The 18,155-nt window shown below is 43.3% G+C and overlaps 1 protein-coding gene across 3 annotated transcripts in view; it reads right to left on the bottom strand.

Moving 5' to 3' along the window:
* Positions 1-18,155, bottom strand: part of LOC147622747 (uncharacterized) — a 115,221-nt gene that overhangs the window by 31,869 nt on the left and 65,197 nt on the right. For all 3 annotated transcript variants that reach the window (XR_015269496.1, XR_015269497.1, XM_086822377.1), the window contains exons 7-10: positions 14,841-14,994; positions 14,526-14,633; positions 14,082-14,195; positions 13,877-13,937 (exon numbers count right to left, since the gene is read on the bottom strand). Coding sequence is in view for 1 of the 3 variants with exons in the window: in XM_086822377.1 (XP_086678503.1) it covers positions 13,877-13,937; positions 14,082-14,195; positions 14,526-14,633; positions 14,841-14,994 (437 nt within the window). In the remaining 2 variants the exon portion in view is untranslated. The remainder of the gene's footprint in view (positions 1-13,876; positions 13,938-14,081; positions 14,196-14,525; positions 14,634-14,840; positions 14,995-18,155) is intronic.

Raw genomic sequence — 18,155 nt, 5'->3', positions numbered from 1 at the left:
CCGGATGCGGTCGTACTGTCCTCGCAGGGTGTGGATCAACTCCTGCCAAATCCCCCGAACAGTCTCTGCTGGTGGCTCTAATCTCCCCTCAAAGGCCGTAAAGCACCGGGCCCTCCAGGTGTACCAGATGGTGAGGCTGCTGAGGAGCTCCCATCGTAAATCCCTCTCCTGTGTCCAGCTGGCAGACGAGAAATCCGGTGCCGGAACCAGGCGAGGCTGGCCCCTAATAAATCTGATGGCCTGACTGCCCTGCTCCATCTCATAGCCCATAGCAGGCCCTCACGAAGTCGACCAAGCAGCGGCACCCCACGTAAACATACCCTCTGGATAGCATCCGCAGCCAAATCTGCTGTGCCTGAGGGCAGTCCCAAAGGCAATGTCTCTGTGTCTCCATAGGGTAGCCGCATCGGACGCAGGCCGCCGGAAGACCGCTGTAAACAAGCCAAGTGCCAATTTGCTGAGCCCCTGGGCGACCAGCCACTGAAAAGCCGAGATCCTGCGGGCCTGTCGACTAGCCCAGAGCCGAGCCCAAAAATCCTCCAGGAACTCCTGTGAAAGTCCCAGCAATCGCCAATGCCCCGCGGCTGCTGGAGAAACTGTCCTCCTCGCCGTCAAAATATTGCCGTCCCAGCCGAACAGTATACTGGAAAAAAGTGATCTCTGTGGCCTCAAGGGATGCATAAGGATCATGCCACTCGTACTCCCCGGGGTCCCACTGTAGCCGGGCCAAGGGGCGCGCTGCATATGCCCATATGCGCCAATCCGGGAGCACATCAGCAGGGTCAGGGTCAATATGCCACTTCCGAGAAGTGGCAGCCACTACCCGAATCCTCTGAAAGGTGCACTCTGCAACCAAAGGCGACTCCACCTCCACTCTCTGGAGTCTGCCCTCATCCTGAATCTCATAATAGAGGCATCTGCCATCCTCAGTGCTGGCTCTGACAGCAATCAGGATCTCCAACTGTGTAAAGGCTCCCATCCACCGTGGGGCCACTGGCTCGAGGGGTGTGAACCACTCCCCCCTCTGAAGTGACTCAGCCTCTCCACCTGGGTCTCCTCTGGTAGACTGCAGAAAGCCTGCCAGTCTCCAAAACTACGAGCGGGGCCTGCCGCTAAAGGTCCCCAGGCTAGACGAGGCCGAGAACCCAGCATATGACCCTGCTTCGTACGAACCGCTGGGCTCCAGATGAGCGGCTGCCTGGCCCGCTCCTCAACACAAGAAGGAGGCTGCTGAGAGAGCCCCGGTCTCAGCAGCTCCCAAGCTCTTAGGATACTCAAAGCAAATCTGTCCTCCCATCCTCTACTGAGGCCTGTCCTCCTCATCTCTATGAAGATCCAGCGAATCTCTGGTGCCCAAGAACCCCCTCCAGGGGGCGCCCGAGCCTGCAGTCGCTGCAAGAGGAGCTCTTTCCAAGGCTCAGCGCCTGGAAGCAACCCCCGAACAATAAGCTTCCCCAATAAGGCTCTACTCTGATCGACTGGATCTATAATGCCCAAACCGCCCTGAGCCAGCGGAAGTGTAATAACTGCCCATGCAACCTTTGCCCGAGCTGGCTGACCGTCCCGCCCAGACCACAGAAAGTTCCTGATCAGCCTCTGTACCTGGCTGATGCAAGAGCTCGAGAAAATCAAGCAAGACGTAATGTACCACATGTTTGCTGCTTCTGTTGATAGTTATTCAAGGATGGATCTTTCTCATGACTGTTGTAATGCCGAGAATGTTTGCGACGAGCATGCAGACGCTCGAACGAAGGTATTTGATATGTGGTGGTCTCTACAGAACTGTGCTGAGGACAAGAAACCTGTTGTGGGTGTTGTACGCCGAGAAGTTGCTTGCCGGGAGCTTGAGGAGGCTTTGGCTCACCATGGATCAAGTGTGACGAAAAGGTTGCCAGAGAAGGCTTCAAGAGTAGTTGAACTGCCTTCATTTTGATTGCACTAGTAAGAACCATTCAATGGAACATGTGCTACCACGAGCATACGCGCCAAAGAAACCTTGGAAATAGACAAGGTAGCCGGAGAAATGTGAAAGGTAGTCAACATGCATGCCAAGAAAGCCATTGCCAGAGACAAGAGGGGCGTACATGAAGAGGGCGGCCTCTTGACAGCCGCGGGGGGGGGGGGGGGGGGGTGGTCGCCAACGGAAAGGGGTGCCGGTTCACACTAGCGCACGCTCATTGGTTTTTTTTTTTTTCAATGCGCTGCTCGGGCTGGCCGTTGGGTTCTCTTCTTTTTTTTTTGTATGCTTAGCGCTGGTCGCTGGTCGCTGGGTTCCCCCTTTTTTTTTGGGGGGGGGGGGGGTGTGCGCTGGTCACTGCTGGGTTTCCTTGCGCTGGCGGGTTGCCTTTCTTGGTCGGGTGGCCGTTGGGTGCCGACTGCTCACGTGGCTGGTGGAGGCCACGTGTATAGAAGGCTTAAGTATAAGCCTTAAATTACAAGGCTTTTTTTTTTGTGTGTGTGTAAAGGTGACGGCCTGGATCGCTTCGTAGGGGCGCCGCCAGCAAAGCGAAGAGGTGGCAGGCTGTCACTATTCGGCGGCGAGGAGCTCTGCGGCAGCTGCATGAATCAAACGAGGGGCCCACAGCCTGCAGCGCACGAAGCAAGGAGGGGGGAGTAGTCGATACTCAGCAGCTAGGGGCGCTCAGGGCCGGCAGTTGCACATAGAGGGGAGGGGGCACATAGCCTGTATAGCGAACGAAGCAAGGAGGGGGGTGTTACGCCAGATCTGCCATTGCTCCATAACTCCCATACAACACACGTGTGGGTTGTCGAGGAGGGAGAACGCCGAGTGAAGAGGCTATAAGTGGCCCGCAAAACCCACGGGAGGAAGGAAAAAAGAAAATATTTTACAGCACCATGGGCAAAGCTTTACGCCAAGTCCACCATCGCTCCGCTGCTTCCATACAACACCGAGAAGAGGGGTGGACGAGGGAGTGCCGCGGAGAGGGTGAGGGCTTCACAACCCACGGGTAGGAAAAAATTTTGCTCTGATACCACTGTAAAGCTTTTATAGCTTTATTAACATGATTAAGACTTAATTAACAAACATAAGACAAATGCTGTAAGAAAGATCGAGTTGTTTGCATTGAGACAGGGGCCTTTCTTAAATAGAGGCCGAAAGGGTACAAGTGAAGAGACACATCTCTGGGAAGGGGTGTGGCTCTTGAGTCAACGGTTATGTCCTTTGGACTTAGGGGTGTGTCTTTTAATGAATAGACATGTCCTTTGATAGTGACCCATGTGTAAGGGTGTGACCCTTCACAGGTGTTCTTTCAGTTAATAAGAGATTAAGGAGTAATTAAGGAGAGATTAAGAGAGTTAGTCACAATCGTGACAGAAAATCTACAGACTTAGTATACATAGTTACTTAAGACTAGTAATAGAGACCGGACCATTTTTAAGTTTGGCCGACCTAGTGTGAAAACTTGTCACTTGTACATAAGTCATTTTTGACAATAAGCAATACACGATCATTTCCTTGCAATAGTTTTCTTGTGAGCTCTCCTTCTTCCCTCTTCTTGCTTGCTTGCATGCTATTGTGTTCTTACTTGCTTGATGGATGCTTGTTTGGATCGGTGTGATTTTAGGTTTCTCTCTTGCATTAGCTTCTTCTTTTCCTAGATTTTGTGAGAAAGAACCATCGTGAAAGACCGTCTCTTTTTGCCTCCATCTAAGCATTGAGAGCTCTCCCTTCACCCCTTTGGCAAAGGAGCATTCTGGTGTGACAACGGAGTGAGGACACGACGGACGATCTAGTGCACCCACATGGGAAGCTACATTTGCGGCTCGAAACAAAACCCAATGAGACATACTTCGGCAAGGCTAAGGTAAGCTCTTGGCTTAACTGCTCTGTTTTTCCGTCCATTCCAAGCTATTCGGACCACCCAATATTTCCCGGTGTTGATTAAGAAGTCACACTCCAAAAAACATACGGTTTTGGAGCCTTGGATGTGTTTGTTTGTTACTTTTGATTATTACTTTTGATTTCAATTTTAATTATTTTGCATTAGGGCATTCTATTTCATCTATTGGTAGTGCAAAACCCTAGTTTTTCAATGATTTGTATAAAATTGGAGCCCAAGAGACTTAGATTTCATTGCTTTGAATTAGCTTAGCAATTGTGATTAAAAGTGGAGTCCACTCCAAAAACATAAGCATTGAGCTCCATTAGATTGAATTAGAGTGAAACTGTCAATTTTGGTTCATGAGTTTCATATTTTTTTTCATATATTACCTAGACTGCCAAGCCCATGCTTTTATAGGGTCTTTATCTATTGGTGGATCTACTGAAAAGCTATCGGACTGCTAATTATTGCTCCACGACCAGATAAAACAGCATAAAACAGACACCTTTCACAAGTGTGGCTTTATGGGTTGGCCGACAAGCTGGGTGTTGGCTGGCACAAGCCTAGCCCTCCTATGGGCTGCCAAACTGTGGCCTGGCCCTTCCATGGGCTGCCAAACTGTGGCCTAGGGCCTTTATGAGCCCTAGGAAATGGCCCTTGGGCTGCCCAAAGGTAGCCCAAGTGTAGGGCAACATAGACATAGTCTATGGCCCAGCACTTCCTGCGTCTACATACATCTATATGCTACCCTAGTGCCCTTGCATCTAGCTGAAAGCCTATCAATGCTCAAAAAACCACATGATCATTCCCGAGAGTGACTCGGAGTACAAATTGGCACTACTCCATGTTTCGGACATGCACACTGACCATGACCATGTACGAGACTTGTACACTGGACCACGGACACTTAGAGCCCTTCTCTCCTTGTTGGCTTGTTGAGTATAGGCCTCCAAGGCTTTAGCCGACTTGTCCTTCACATACTCCAAAATCTACTAGTAGTGAGGCATGAGGATGATGTCCTGGTCAAAAAGACAGACGGACTTCCAAATGCTATCTCTTACGGAGTGACTCAACATCAGGCATGTCTGGCTGCTGATTTTCAGCTTGTATGGGCTGATGTCCAGCCATAGGCTGCGTGTCCAAATCCCCAACACTAGATAAATATGTACCATACAAACGAAGAAGAGTATCAAAGAGATCTTGTGAGCCAACATGTGCCTGCTTTTTGCACTCAATCAAGGGCTGTGATGAATTCTCCACAAAGACCACATCTCTGCTAACCATAATCCATTGTGAGACAATATGGTAGAGACGGTACCCTTTGCTCTCTGAACTGTAGCTCACAAAAATGCATTTCAATGCCTTATTTTGTCAAGCTTTGTGTGATGTTGCTCAGGCACAGGAGCATAAGCCAAGCATCCAAATACAGCATATGAGCCACTAATAGCTTCCTATCATGCCAAGGAGTGATGTTTTGCAAAGCCTTTGTCGGACATCTGTTAAGAACACGGGCTGCACACATGACACCTTCCATCCAAAACTTGTGAGGCAAGTGTTGGCCTTTGACTATACATCGTGCCATCTCCATGAGAGACCTATTTTCTCTCTCAAATACACCGTTTTGCTGAGGTGTATAGGGCATGGTACATTGATGTTGAATGCCTCTTTTCCACAAATATGCATTAAACTCTTTGGACATGTACTCTCCCCCCCCCCCCCTCCCCCCCCTCTTCTATCTGTAAGTGATCTCTGAATCTTACATCCAAATATATTTTCAGCCATGAGCTGAAAGTGCTTAAAGCACATCAAAAACCTCTAACTTCTATTCCATAGCATAGACCCAGTTGAATCTAGAAAGGTCATCAATGAACGTAACAAAGTAGAGATAACTCCAATGGATAGTGTCCACATACATCACTATGTATGAGCTGCAATTTCCGGGCAGCCCTCATTGAACCATCCTTGGGAAATGGTGACTGATGCATTTTGCCTAAAATGCAGTCCTCACATACATGTTTGACAAGTGCATCAAGTGCCGGCAATGTGGAGACCATATCATGCCTTTTCAGACGTAGTAGACTAGCAAAGTTCACGTGACCAAACCGAGCATGCCAAAGCTCTACATCTATCACATTGGATGTACTATAGACACTGCATGTGCATCATATGCAACTCTCTCATAGGCATCAAGTCTATAGAGACCATGACATAAAGTACCGGATGCAATAATAATATCCCCATCACTGCAATCATGTGTAGTGCATCTGTCATCCATAAAACGGACCACTAGACCGGACCCAACAATGACCGAAACTGACAGGAGATTCTTCTTGATACCTAGTATATACAATACATGAGTGAGAGTGATCGTTTCACCATTCTTTCCAACTCCTTTGATAGCATAACACGAGTTGTTTGCACATGTAACTGTGCCCCCTTGGGAGCATCCTCAAACGAAGAGAAGAGATGACGTCGTGATGTGATGTGATGTGCTTGCTAGCACCACTATCAAAGTACCATACATCAGCATCTGTAGCCATGCATACATCATGCAAAGAGGGATTATAGCTGCATTGTACCTGGAATTCTAATTCATCTTGAGCATAGCTAGCTGAATCCTTTTTGTTAGCACTTAGTGCTGTGATCCATCGGCCCCACACAAACATGCCAGAGTCTTTCTTCTCCTTCTCTTTTGCAAGCCTCTTCTTGCATTCATTTATGTAGTGCCCTGGCTTCTGACAGTAATTGCATTTGCCGCCTTTTTGGGCTTCTCCCTGTCACCCTTGTCTACATCCTTGCCAGATGAGGCAGTTGTCCCACCTTTGACCTTGTAGCCACTGGCACTATATGCCTTGCCTTTACCTTTGCCTTGAGCAGCAAAAGCCTAATCACCAACCCTCATTCCTAACCTCTTCATTCAAGATTGCTCCTCTTGCAGACTTTTTTCCAAGGAAAGGTGCCAACTGCTATACTGAAGATGTAGGCAAATGGTTGAACAGCCAATTGGAACGATTGGCTGTTGAAAGCATCTACTATGCTACTAGAGGTTTTTATGATGTTATTTTGAAACTTGCAAACACCATCAAAAAAACTTTTTGAAAAATCCCCTTTGTTTTATGGAACACAGATGGTGCATGTGCTCCTGTGGTCTCCCACTGCTGATTATTAATCACTACTGCGTCAGTAGGGTCCTGTCAAGGTGGAGGTAGTTGACTTTCCGGCACCATACAGAAATGCTTTGCCTTACATAGCAAATCAATTGGGAACAATTATTTGCCCCCTATCTATGACAAGCAATAGGAATCGCTTTTGTGTACTCTGGGATACAGATAAGCCAATTCTTGAATCCATTGGATTTGATGTAGGAGAAGTGCATATGGGAGAAAGATTTAATGCTTTAAAATGGGGAACTTTTGCTGGAGCTTGTTTCCGTTGTGGTAAGTTTGGACACTACTCTACTAATTGTCCAAATCTAGCTCTGCAAACCAAGGTTGTTTCCGTACGGCATACGATGGCTTATCATACAAAATATGGTACAGTACGATACCCTACATACTCGTATGGATTTTTTCCAAAAAAAAAAAAATTTAAAAAATATTTTTTTTGGGAGGTAATGGTCTTTTTTTTGCTTATCTATGGCTGTTTGAGCTTCCTTTGTACTATGATGCTTCTCTCCTTTCTAAAATACTCCTTATCTGGACTTGAAAATACCTAAGTTTATAAGTATTTTTTTAAAACACCGTATTTTATCGTACGATAAGAAAAAAATTTATATCATGCCATATTTTCCCGTACAGTATCGTATCGTATCATACGAACCATACAGTATCATACCTAACAACTATGTCTACAACCCCCGGTAGATTTGATTCCACCTCCTCCAATGTTTGTGAAGAAATCTGGTCCTAAAGCAAGTTATGTAAACAAGAAGTAAAGCTGTTGTCACCCAATCAAGAAGTGGTCAATAGAAAACTAATGTCAAAAACAACATGTCTCCAGAAAAAAGGAGTCTCAGACAATGAATGCTCGCAGACTCCCCATCCGAAAAAAGTTATCTCCCAAAGCCCAAGACAGCTTCAGATATAAGAAATTGGGTTGATCCCCAGCTTGCTCTTAAGAAAGCCTCATCCTCAACAAATGTTGATGTTGGTTTTTCATGGAGTCATATAGTAAAAGGAGGTGTTTAGATTTTGCATGATCCACAAGAGGATGTAGATATGTCCACCTAGTATTCAGATTTTGCATAATTTACAAGAGGATGTACATGTCCACCCAGCTTCTTGCATATACTCATGAATGCTCCTATCAATTTTTTAACATATAATATACAAGGTCTTAGTGATCCTAGAAAATGGCGTTTGTTATGGGATTAGGTACATACTACAAAATCAGATGTGTTTTGTTTACAGGAAGCTAATCAACATGCTTGGCAGGAAAGCTAGGTTTCTTCCAAGGCTATTGTATATATTATAGTGGAGTACACTCTTACTCTAAGGTTTGCCTTTTGATCAGACATGAACTAAATCCTGTTGCAGCTTCTAATAATAGTGATGTCAAATTGCTCATTGTTCAATGTTTGCTAAATGGGCAATTTATGAGACTGGTGCATTATATGCTCCCACGGTCTCTGCCAAGGGAGCTCTTTTATGGGGTAAAATTGTCACTTATCCTTGGTCGACAAATGCTTTTCTATGCGGAGACTTCAACAGCTCTCCTTCCCGGCATAATAATCCTCGTGGAACCACTCACATGATAGCGATGGAGAGGGTTAGCTAGCAGAATGTAATTAGAAGCATGGACATTATAGATATATGGAAGGTTTATATACCATCATAAGGCCAGATGAATCTGAACTTACGACTAATTTTAAAAGAAAGAAGAGAATCACCAAAAACAAACAAAATTTTAAAAAATAAAATAAAATTTTAAAAAAAAGCTTAACAGAGACTCAAGAAAAAAAAATAGTAATAATAACTTGCAAAAATATACAAATACATAACTAAATCACACACGCCCACACACACACAAATAAATTCTTTATTGAACCACAACAAAAGAATTTCTAACCAACAAGCTAAATAAATTTTTAATAACTAGTTAGCAAAAACAAACTTTAAATGACTAATTCACTAAAACAAAACAAGTAAAGACAAGAATACAAAAAGTGCGAACTTTACCTCAAAGATTGTCCAATCATGAAGTATAAGATCATCAACTTCATCACGCATAGCATGGACTAGGTGCTACGACATCCCTACTCACGTCATCAGCGCCCCAGAGTAGGTGCAAGTTTACATATAAAAAATTGTCCCAACCAAGAGGACACAATATGGAAGGTTGCTTGTCCTCACAAAAAAAGCTTCACCTTTCATTATAATTCATTTATAGGTTACAAGGCGAGACTAGATAGATGGTATCTGTTACATGCTAACCAGGCTGATCCCCTTCCTTGCCAAATCTGGGTGGATCATACATTACAACTTTCTAATCATGCACCTGTATGGCTGGGGTGAATATCCAGTTGCCTGTTAAGTGCCTTTGTTTGGTAAACATTAGATATCTTTCTCATCAATTGTATCAAGATATGGTTGCAAATGTTATTGATGCTCTTCACGCTGAGACCTATGAAGACAGAGATATTGCTTGGTATCATTTTGCACATCGCATGCAAACTGTCATCAAAGAATATGCAAAATGGTATATGGGCATAGAAAGACAACAGCTTCTTATGGCCAAGCAAGACATCCAACAACTGGAAGAATTAAGCCGTACATGTACTCTTTGTCATGAAGAAGAAGAGCGTTTACAACAAGGCAGTTAAATATTTGGAAAGATGGAAATCCGAAATCCCCTAGATGGGATGGTTTAACAATAGAATTTTTTTTTGCAATTCTAGGATCAACTTGCAGAGCCCCTCATCATGGCAAGAGGGACTTGTAAAACTCATTCCTAAACAAACCTATCGGATTGGCTGCCTATCACATTAATGCCAGTAATCTACAAGATCATCACCAAAATGCTTGCTAATAGATTGTCAAAATTTCTCCATAAAGGCTTGCACCTGGCACAATATGGATTTGTTCCTCAACGACAAATCACAGACAATATTTGTAATGCTTATGTGGGTATTGAATATGCCAAATACGCTGACCAAGAAGTGCTCTTACTACAAGTTGATGTAGCCAAGGCTTTTGATACAATTCAATGGGATTACATTTCTATAGTTATGCAAAAGCTTGGTTTTGGCACTAAAATGCAGAATGTTATTTACTAGTTGTACAAAGACAGCCCAGCTTGTTGTATTCTAGGAAAAGGATTGTCTTCTCAATGGGTATTGGGCCGCTTAGTAATGCAAGGATGCCCCTTGAGTGCATTGTTGTATGCTATTGCTACTCATCCTCTGCTTGTTTATATGGATGTGCTCTCTAAACAAGATCATGTTCAAGGTCTGAAATTGCCTACCGGAGGCAATCTCATTGCTCAAGCCCTCCTGATCACTCTTTCTTTTTCCAAAAAACATGAGAGAGGATCTACAATGTCTCATGCAAGAATTACAATTGTTTGGAGGAGGAGCACGGCTTTTTATCAACTTTCAGAAGTCTAATTTGTTGCCTCTCAAACAAGCACATCGGCATGCTTTCTTGTGGTCTGGAATTATATGCCAACCTCATGAGATAGTGCGCCATTTGGGTTATCTATTGAGCTGGAATATTTCTTTTAAAGATGCCAGATATTGGGTTATGCAAAAACTTTATGTGAAGCGACGCTGGATTACTGGCATTTATCTACATGGCCTTTGAATGTTCACCTCAGAATTGTGCTGGCATACATACATTTTTTCCTCCCACTCTTGGTGTGGACAAAAAAGCAACTTAATTCTTTTATGTCTCAAGTGATGGAAGTCTTTTGGATGACTTCTATCCAGAAAAAAGGCCTACATCTCCTGAAATCTGATTGTATCTGCTCCCCCAAAATGCATGGTGGGCTGAATATTCTCAATATTCATTATCATGTCTAGGCCAGAAAAGGCACTATGCTTTCCACATACTTTGCACAGAGTCAACCAACGACTTTGATGATCTCTGACAAGTGTCGAAACTTTAAAGTTGGCTCTTTTGGTAAATGGGAGCTCACTCCATTGGAGATTTTGGTAGGTCATGTGACTAGCAAAATTGTCGGATGCCCTTATTCTACTCGACTAATTAAAAATTGGCAAAAGATTCTACAATATCTTCTTTGGTCGCTGGACTTTGAAAAGAATGGAACATGGACCATTCCCTAAAGTTCCTTTATCAAAGTTCATTGCTTCTAGATTATATTGATTGATTCTCCCAGAACCATGGTTTTTTAATTATGCTAATCATCTCTAGGGAATCCACCAAACCGCAAAATGGTGGAAGCAAAATTTGCACAAGATCTAGGACAGCAATTTACCTCTGAAGCAAAGAGTTCCCATGTGGAGATGTATTGCTAGAGTATTCCCTGTTGGATAATTTTTGGAAAACAACCATATTGCGTCTGCTAAATGCCTTTCTTATCGGCATTAGAAAGAAACAATGCGGAATTTATTTTGGTACTATTCAGACAATTTTTGAAAAGACTTTCTAGATTACTTGTGATAAAATTTCTTGGGATCACTTTTTCTACGAACTTTTGGATGTTTGGAAAATATGCACAACTTATAGATAAATATGTTCTCTTTATTGCTTGGCTACAATTTTGGGCACCATGGACTATATGGGTTGCTCGAAATCAAATGGTTTTCCGTTCATCAAAGATTGTGTGTGTGTGTGTGTACATACATGTATATGTATATAAATATACACAAGCACATACATACAGATGTGTGTGTTTGTGTGTGTGTATATAGTGTGTGTATACACACTTGGTAATATCCAGTGCAATATATTTATATACTCATAAATTTACAAGATGGGAAGTCTCCGAAATGGAGAGTATCCCAAATGTCAAAAACATAAAGAGAAAAGCTCTAAGCAAGAAGCATCCATATCACCCTCATGGCAGGCATCATATAAGGATTGCCGCAATGAGGCTCGAAAGGATTCATATGACTGATGATTCTGCCGACCCAAGTATGCCAAATTATGCTCACTCCAAATTGTCCAAAGAGAAACAGTGAGTATTGGGACAAGGACGCATAAATCTGCCAAAAAGCCAGAAATGTTTCCCAAATCTGTGACTCGGGAAACGGAGCCGAAGAAAATCTGAAATTCTCCTGAGGAGGATCTTGGAACAAGGGCAGTGCCAAAGCAGATGAAGAACAGTTTCTGAGGGAGCCTGACATCTTAGACATGCGGAAGGTGCAATGTGACGTTTAGCAACTGTGACCCCCACTGACAATGTGCCTATCAAACATCTCCAAAGAAAAAGTCTTTGTTTCAATTGCATTTTACACTTCCACAACATCCGGAGATTCTTCTGCCACCATGAGAGGGGCTTCCTTATATGCCACAGAGAATTAGCATGTTGGTGAATCCATGGGGGAGGCTGAAGAAGCCTGTAGGCTTTTATGGAGGTTAAGGCAGGAAGGGGAATAGGATGAATGCATGTAGTAGATGGCTGCAATTGCCAATCCATAAGCCTGTCTGTGTCAGCCACAGGTGGAATAGGTAAAAAGGGATGCAATAAATCAGCAATTTTCTTCCATATCGACCTATGATGCATTCCCAATGCATAGGAAGCAGTGGCCCGGGGAAAGGATAAGACATATCCCCGATCATCTACCACATCATGTATGTACCTAATTGCCAATTTCATAAGATTGTATGCCCGAACAGGTTCCTGTAAAGCAAGTGGAGTGTCAAAGATGACACTCCAATGAATACTTTCTTTCCTCATCGAGTTTGTCCTCAAGCAATTATCAGGAGCCCATTTGACCTTAGAGAGAACTTTTTTCCAGTCAAGTATGAGGGCAGTAGAGAAAGGGCAACCAGGTATCCTCCCTACAAATCTCCCAATAACAACCTCCCAATGATCCGTAATCCAATGACCATAAGCACAAGTCCTCATGTTGACACACATGGATGCTAACATACAAGTCCATGGCTGCTGTTGACGGAAGAAAGTATGCAACATTGTAGCCTTCCTTGCAAGTACCTGATATCTTATATTAAGGACATTGAGTCCACCATGCATCCTTGGGGAGCACACCATTTCCATCTTCATCAGTCTCAATGCTTTCACAGCACACCATTTCCATCTTCATCAGTCTCAATGCTTTCACAGCAGTTTTTGTCTTCCATAACATCTCCATAGCTTGAGACATAAAAGCTGAAATATCCCTGGAAGACCAATGCAGCAAGGGCAAATAGAACTGGACATAGGACATCACAATGGATTGTACTATTCGGAGCCTCACATGAAGAGGCCAAGTAGAAATCTTCCAGTATTCCAGTTTATGTTGAAGTCTTTGGAAAATCCATTTTAACTGCTGCTTTCTGGTGATATGCCATCCTATGGGATATCCCAAATGCCTGACAATATCTCTGGAATGCACCACCTGACCTGGCCAAAGAATAGAATGCTAGTCACATTGTTTCAGGGGGAGTAATTTAGATTTGTCAAAATTGACATGCAATCCCGCTGCCAACCCATATAAAGAAAGAGTGGCCACACACACACACACACACTATATATGTGTGTGTGTGTGTGTGTGTACACACGCACACTTTTTTTTTTTGGTGAAATCCATTGTTTCATTATAATTAAAATGTACATGCATGGCTGTCCTAGAGTGGGACAGCCAGTATCAAAAGCTAAAAACAGTGATAAAACACTTCCAGCTGAGGCAAGGAAAGTTGTCCAAGGAAATGAGCATCTTGAAGAGACTGAAGCAAAGAACACACACACACATACATACATACATGTATATGTATACAAATATACACATGCACACACACACCTAGAACCATTTAAAATGAGACGTAAGAAAAAACTAAAAATCTAAAGATAAGACCTTCACAATGCTCTTCAATTCATTCATTACAAAAACAAAAGGGTTGGGTTCTCACCAGAGCAAACACGAACAAAGGCAACCTTATCTCGGTGTTTGGGGTCCATGTTTGCTTGTAGCTGCCAAAACTCAAGTTCCATGTAAGCAGAATACCTTGGACTATAGGATTGCATGAGAGAGAGAAAGAGAGAGAGAGATGCTGGCAAACTTAGTTGATCATAAAAAGTGAAACCAACAGTTTGCTTTATTGTTTGATTTCATACCTTGAAAACAAAACCAGTAAATTCAGAATAGTCAGGGTCAATAGGTCCGGTATCAGCCATATGGGGTCCAGGTTGCTGAGCATACTTCAAGAAACTTTCAAGAAATAGTTTCACCTGCATCCATGTGAAAACAAATAGGCTTAATAAGCTACACCTCTCCAAATATTTCTCTTTTCTAATGCAAATATGCATTTTTTTAAACCAGCTTTCCACTGCTGGTTACTATTGATTGCTGACGGATAGATAGATAATAAGGTACAGATGATGGTATCAAACAATGAAAAGAGCTCCCCGGCTATCATACACAGGAATCTTTGCCACATGTAGAGCTTGGACAGGCAATCTCCCCCATCCAAGTCCCTGCCCGTCCCATGAGTGTGGGGGTTTATCTGTATAGGCGCATTGGTTCACCCTTTAGAGTTGCCTAACTTTCTCCATACTTACCCCAAAGTTATTCATGGCACTTCCAAAAAAGACCGGAGATAGCTCCCCTGCATGGATTTTTTCAAGGTCCAATGGCGGCGCCACTGCCTCAAGCAGCTCGATCTCTTCCTGCCAAAACAGTCCACGATCCGTCATCATGTAGATCACCAAAAACTGTGCAATTTCAAACCAAATTGAGATACAGTTTCCCACAAAAACTGTGTAATTTCAAAGCAGATTGAAATAGGGTTTCCCATAAGCTCTCCTAACTTTATTCATTGAAGGCAAATCTTTTTAAGAGAGATTTGATGCAAACTTTCTCATAATGAGTCGAACCTCGAGCTGCTGATAGAGGTCTTCTGGAATGATCTTCTGTAGCAAAGGGTCCCCCCATGGAAGAACTCGGACAGATGCTTCTTTACTCCCATGTTTTTGATCCCTCTCAAAAAGATGCACTTCTTTCTTCGGTCTAAAATATAACCCCATGAACCTACCCAAAGAAAAACAACAGTATTTTCCATCAACAGCATGCCTACAGAAACCTAAAAACATTTTATAGAAATAATAAATAAAATCTTTAAGCACCTTTGTTTTAATCTTCTGTAAGATGCAATTCTTAAAATTGAAAACAACCCACCCTTTCCCAAAGGGCTACTGTACCACCGTATGGTCAATGATAGGTGTGTGTGTGTGCAGGCTGTTATTCAGGACTATGGTAGATGGCATATGGGGGAAACTAGGTTACAAGTGGCTCATGCGAAATCAGCCCTGCAAGAATACATTGAAACTAGTTACTTGCGACCTTTGACATCTGATGAGCGTTGGAATATGACACAAGCCAAACATTGTCTTGATCAAAATGATGCTCGTAAATTGAACAAGTGGCAAACTTGAGCTAGACAAAATCCCCTTCTTGATATAGGTTGTTCTTCCAAATCCTTTTCCAAAAATTTGCACAAAGCCAGACAAAAACACTCTATTGCAAGAGTGAAATTATCTGATGGAACTTGGACATGTAACAACGCACAACTTGGAAATGTTTGTCATCACTATTTTGCAAACATGTTTTCTTCCCCTCAACCCCCTTCTGAGGAAGTATTACATGCATGTAATGAACTTGCAAATGTTTGTCATCACTATTCTGTAGACATGTTTGCTGCCCCTCAGCCCCCTTCTGAGGAAATATTACATGCATGTCATGGACTCTTGCAGAATGTTCACCCCTATAGTCACTCCGCATGAGGCAACTACTATGGATGCATCTTTTACTGAGGAAGAATTGGATGTAGCTCTCAAAAATTTGGGTAAATGAAAATCCCCAAGATGGGATGGTATTACAGTGGAGTTTTTTTACGCATTTTGGGATGTTCTAAAACAGCCCATCCTCTAGATGGTTATTTATTGCTAGTCTATTGGATCCTCCTGGAGAGAAGGCTTACTTAAATTGCTACCCAAAAAACAGCTCTATGAAGTTTTAATGGATTGGCATCCCATCTCTCTGATGCCAGTGGTGTAAATCCAAATCAATATGGTTTCATCCCAAGAAGGCAAATTATGGTCAAAATAGCCAATGCTTATATTGGCATAGAATATGCCAAATACATGCACCAAGATGTCCTCATTATGGAGGTGGACATAGCAAAAGCCTTTGATACTGTTCAATGGGATTTTATAGCACAAGTAATGGATAAAATGGGACTTGGGTGTGAAATGAAAAATGTTATTTACTGGTTGTATCAAGAAGGAGCAGCGAAATGCATTTTGGAAGGTGGAACTTTCAGCCCCTTGGAAGTTAGGGAAATCTATTAGACAGGGATGTCCTTGTCATGTGCAAGACATGCACTGACTAATCCTGAAGAGGCAACAAAATAAAGACACAAATAAGAACCTGATTTTGGAGCATGTGCAGCTTGAGTAGGCAGGGAAAGACTGGTGGAGGACAAGGGATGGTTGTCGACCAACGCCTGAAAGAGAAAAGGTTCAGTCAGCTATAGCATATCCATGTGGATTTGTCCAAGACTTGGCCGACAGCAATCGGCCAGTCCACTAGGCTTTTTCCAAGATCTATAAAAGGCACAAGTTGCTCATTGTTTAGATCATTATGTCTAGCCTTGGATTGGGTCCTAGATTTAAAAATAGATTAGGTTTTACACCTTTTCAAGAAGGCAGCCAAGGGCTGCAAGAGTTGTACTACCTTTTTGTACTATATGAATATACTAAATACTCAGCTATCTCTCTCTCTTCTCCCTCTTCAGCATGTGTTTGATGTTTAGGGCTGAAAGAAGACTCCAAAGCTTCCGCATGTAACATTGGTATCAGAGCATCAGGCTCAACAAGGTTAAACATTGATTCAGTTCCAGATGACGGTGCGCAGGTCCAAGGTACAGGAAAGTGCACATGTACAAGGCCCAAGGAAAGGAACACGAGACATGGAAGAATTCCCAGGAGGTTGGTTGGTGGTGTTCTACAAAACCCAAGGGAATGGCAGTCCTGTGAGTCGGGTGCCACTTGGGGCACACCAAGAAAGGCTTTTCAAGCAGGGAGGATGATCCTCCAAGGGGTGGAGTGAGAGTGCCAGACTAAATACTCAGGAAAGAAGACCAGAGAAAGTGTTCAAGGACACGGCATGAATGGAAAGGGGACAGGATGAAACAGATGCATAAATTTTCATCAGAGTTGGAGTGGATTTGGAGACCAGGCAAGGTTTTCAATGAAACAGGTTGCCGGAGAGGGAAGGATGACAAGGGGACTCTAGGAATAGATAATGGGATTATGACAGTCATCCAAGAACGCAAATTTGAATCCCGTCATCAAGTTTAGCAGAGGGGGATGTCATGTCCAAGACATGCACTGGCTAATCCCAAGGCTAATCCTATTTTGGAGCATGTGCTCCTTGAGTAGGCAAGGAAAGACTAGTGGAGGACAAGGGATGGCTGTCGGTCAGCGCCTGAAAGAGAAAAGGTTCAGTCAGCTACAACATATCCACATGGATTTGTCAAGGACCTGGCTGACACTAGTCAGCAAGTCCACTAGGCTTTTTCCAAGATCTATAAAAGGCACAAGTTGCTCATTGTTTAGATCATTCAGTATAGCCTTGGACTGGGTCCTAGATTTAGGGATAGATTAGGTTTTACACCTTTTCAAGAAGGCAACCAAGGGCTACAAGATTTGTACTGCCTTTATGTACTATATGAATATAGTGGATACTCATCTCTCTCTCTCCTCCCTCTTCTACATCCGCTTTGCATCAGCATGTTCAAAGAGGTGTTTAGGGCTAAAAGAAGACTCCCAAAGCTTCCGCATGTGACAGTCCTTTCAGTGCTCTGCTTTATGCTATTGCTACACATCCAATGCTAGTGTAAATAGACGTCACGAGATGGCCTACTACATGGAATTTCCATGGGGAATGGCAATAATTTTATGGCTCAAGCCTATGCTGATGATTCTTTTTTCCTCGGAATACACAACTTGATGTCAAGGTAATCATGCAAGCTTTGTCACTTTCTGGGTTGGCTACTGGGCTGAATGTCAACTTTGCAAAATCAAAGCTCTTACCGCTGAAAATTTGTGATTGGCATAGGGTACTCTCGCCAAGACAAATTGTGCCACCTAATCAGATAGTCAAGCATCTTGACACCCCATTGGATGGGA

The sequence above is a fragment of the Cibotium barometz genome, chromosome 28 (assembly GCF_041138505.1).
Source record: "Cibotium barometz isolate CiBa-2024 chromosome 28, ASM4113850v1, whole genome shotgun sequence".
In the NCBI taxonomy this organism is placed as follows: Eukaryota; Viridiplantae; Streptophyta; class Polypodiopsida; order Cyatheales; family Cibotiaceae; genus Cibotium; species Cibotium barometz.
This window is presented reverse-complemented; position numbering and strand designations above follow the sequence as displayed.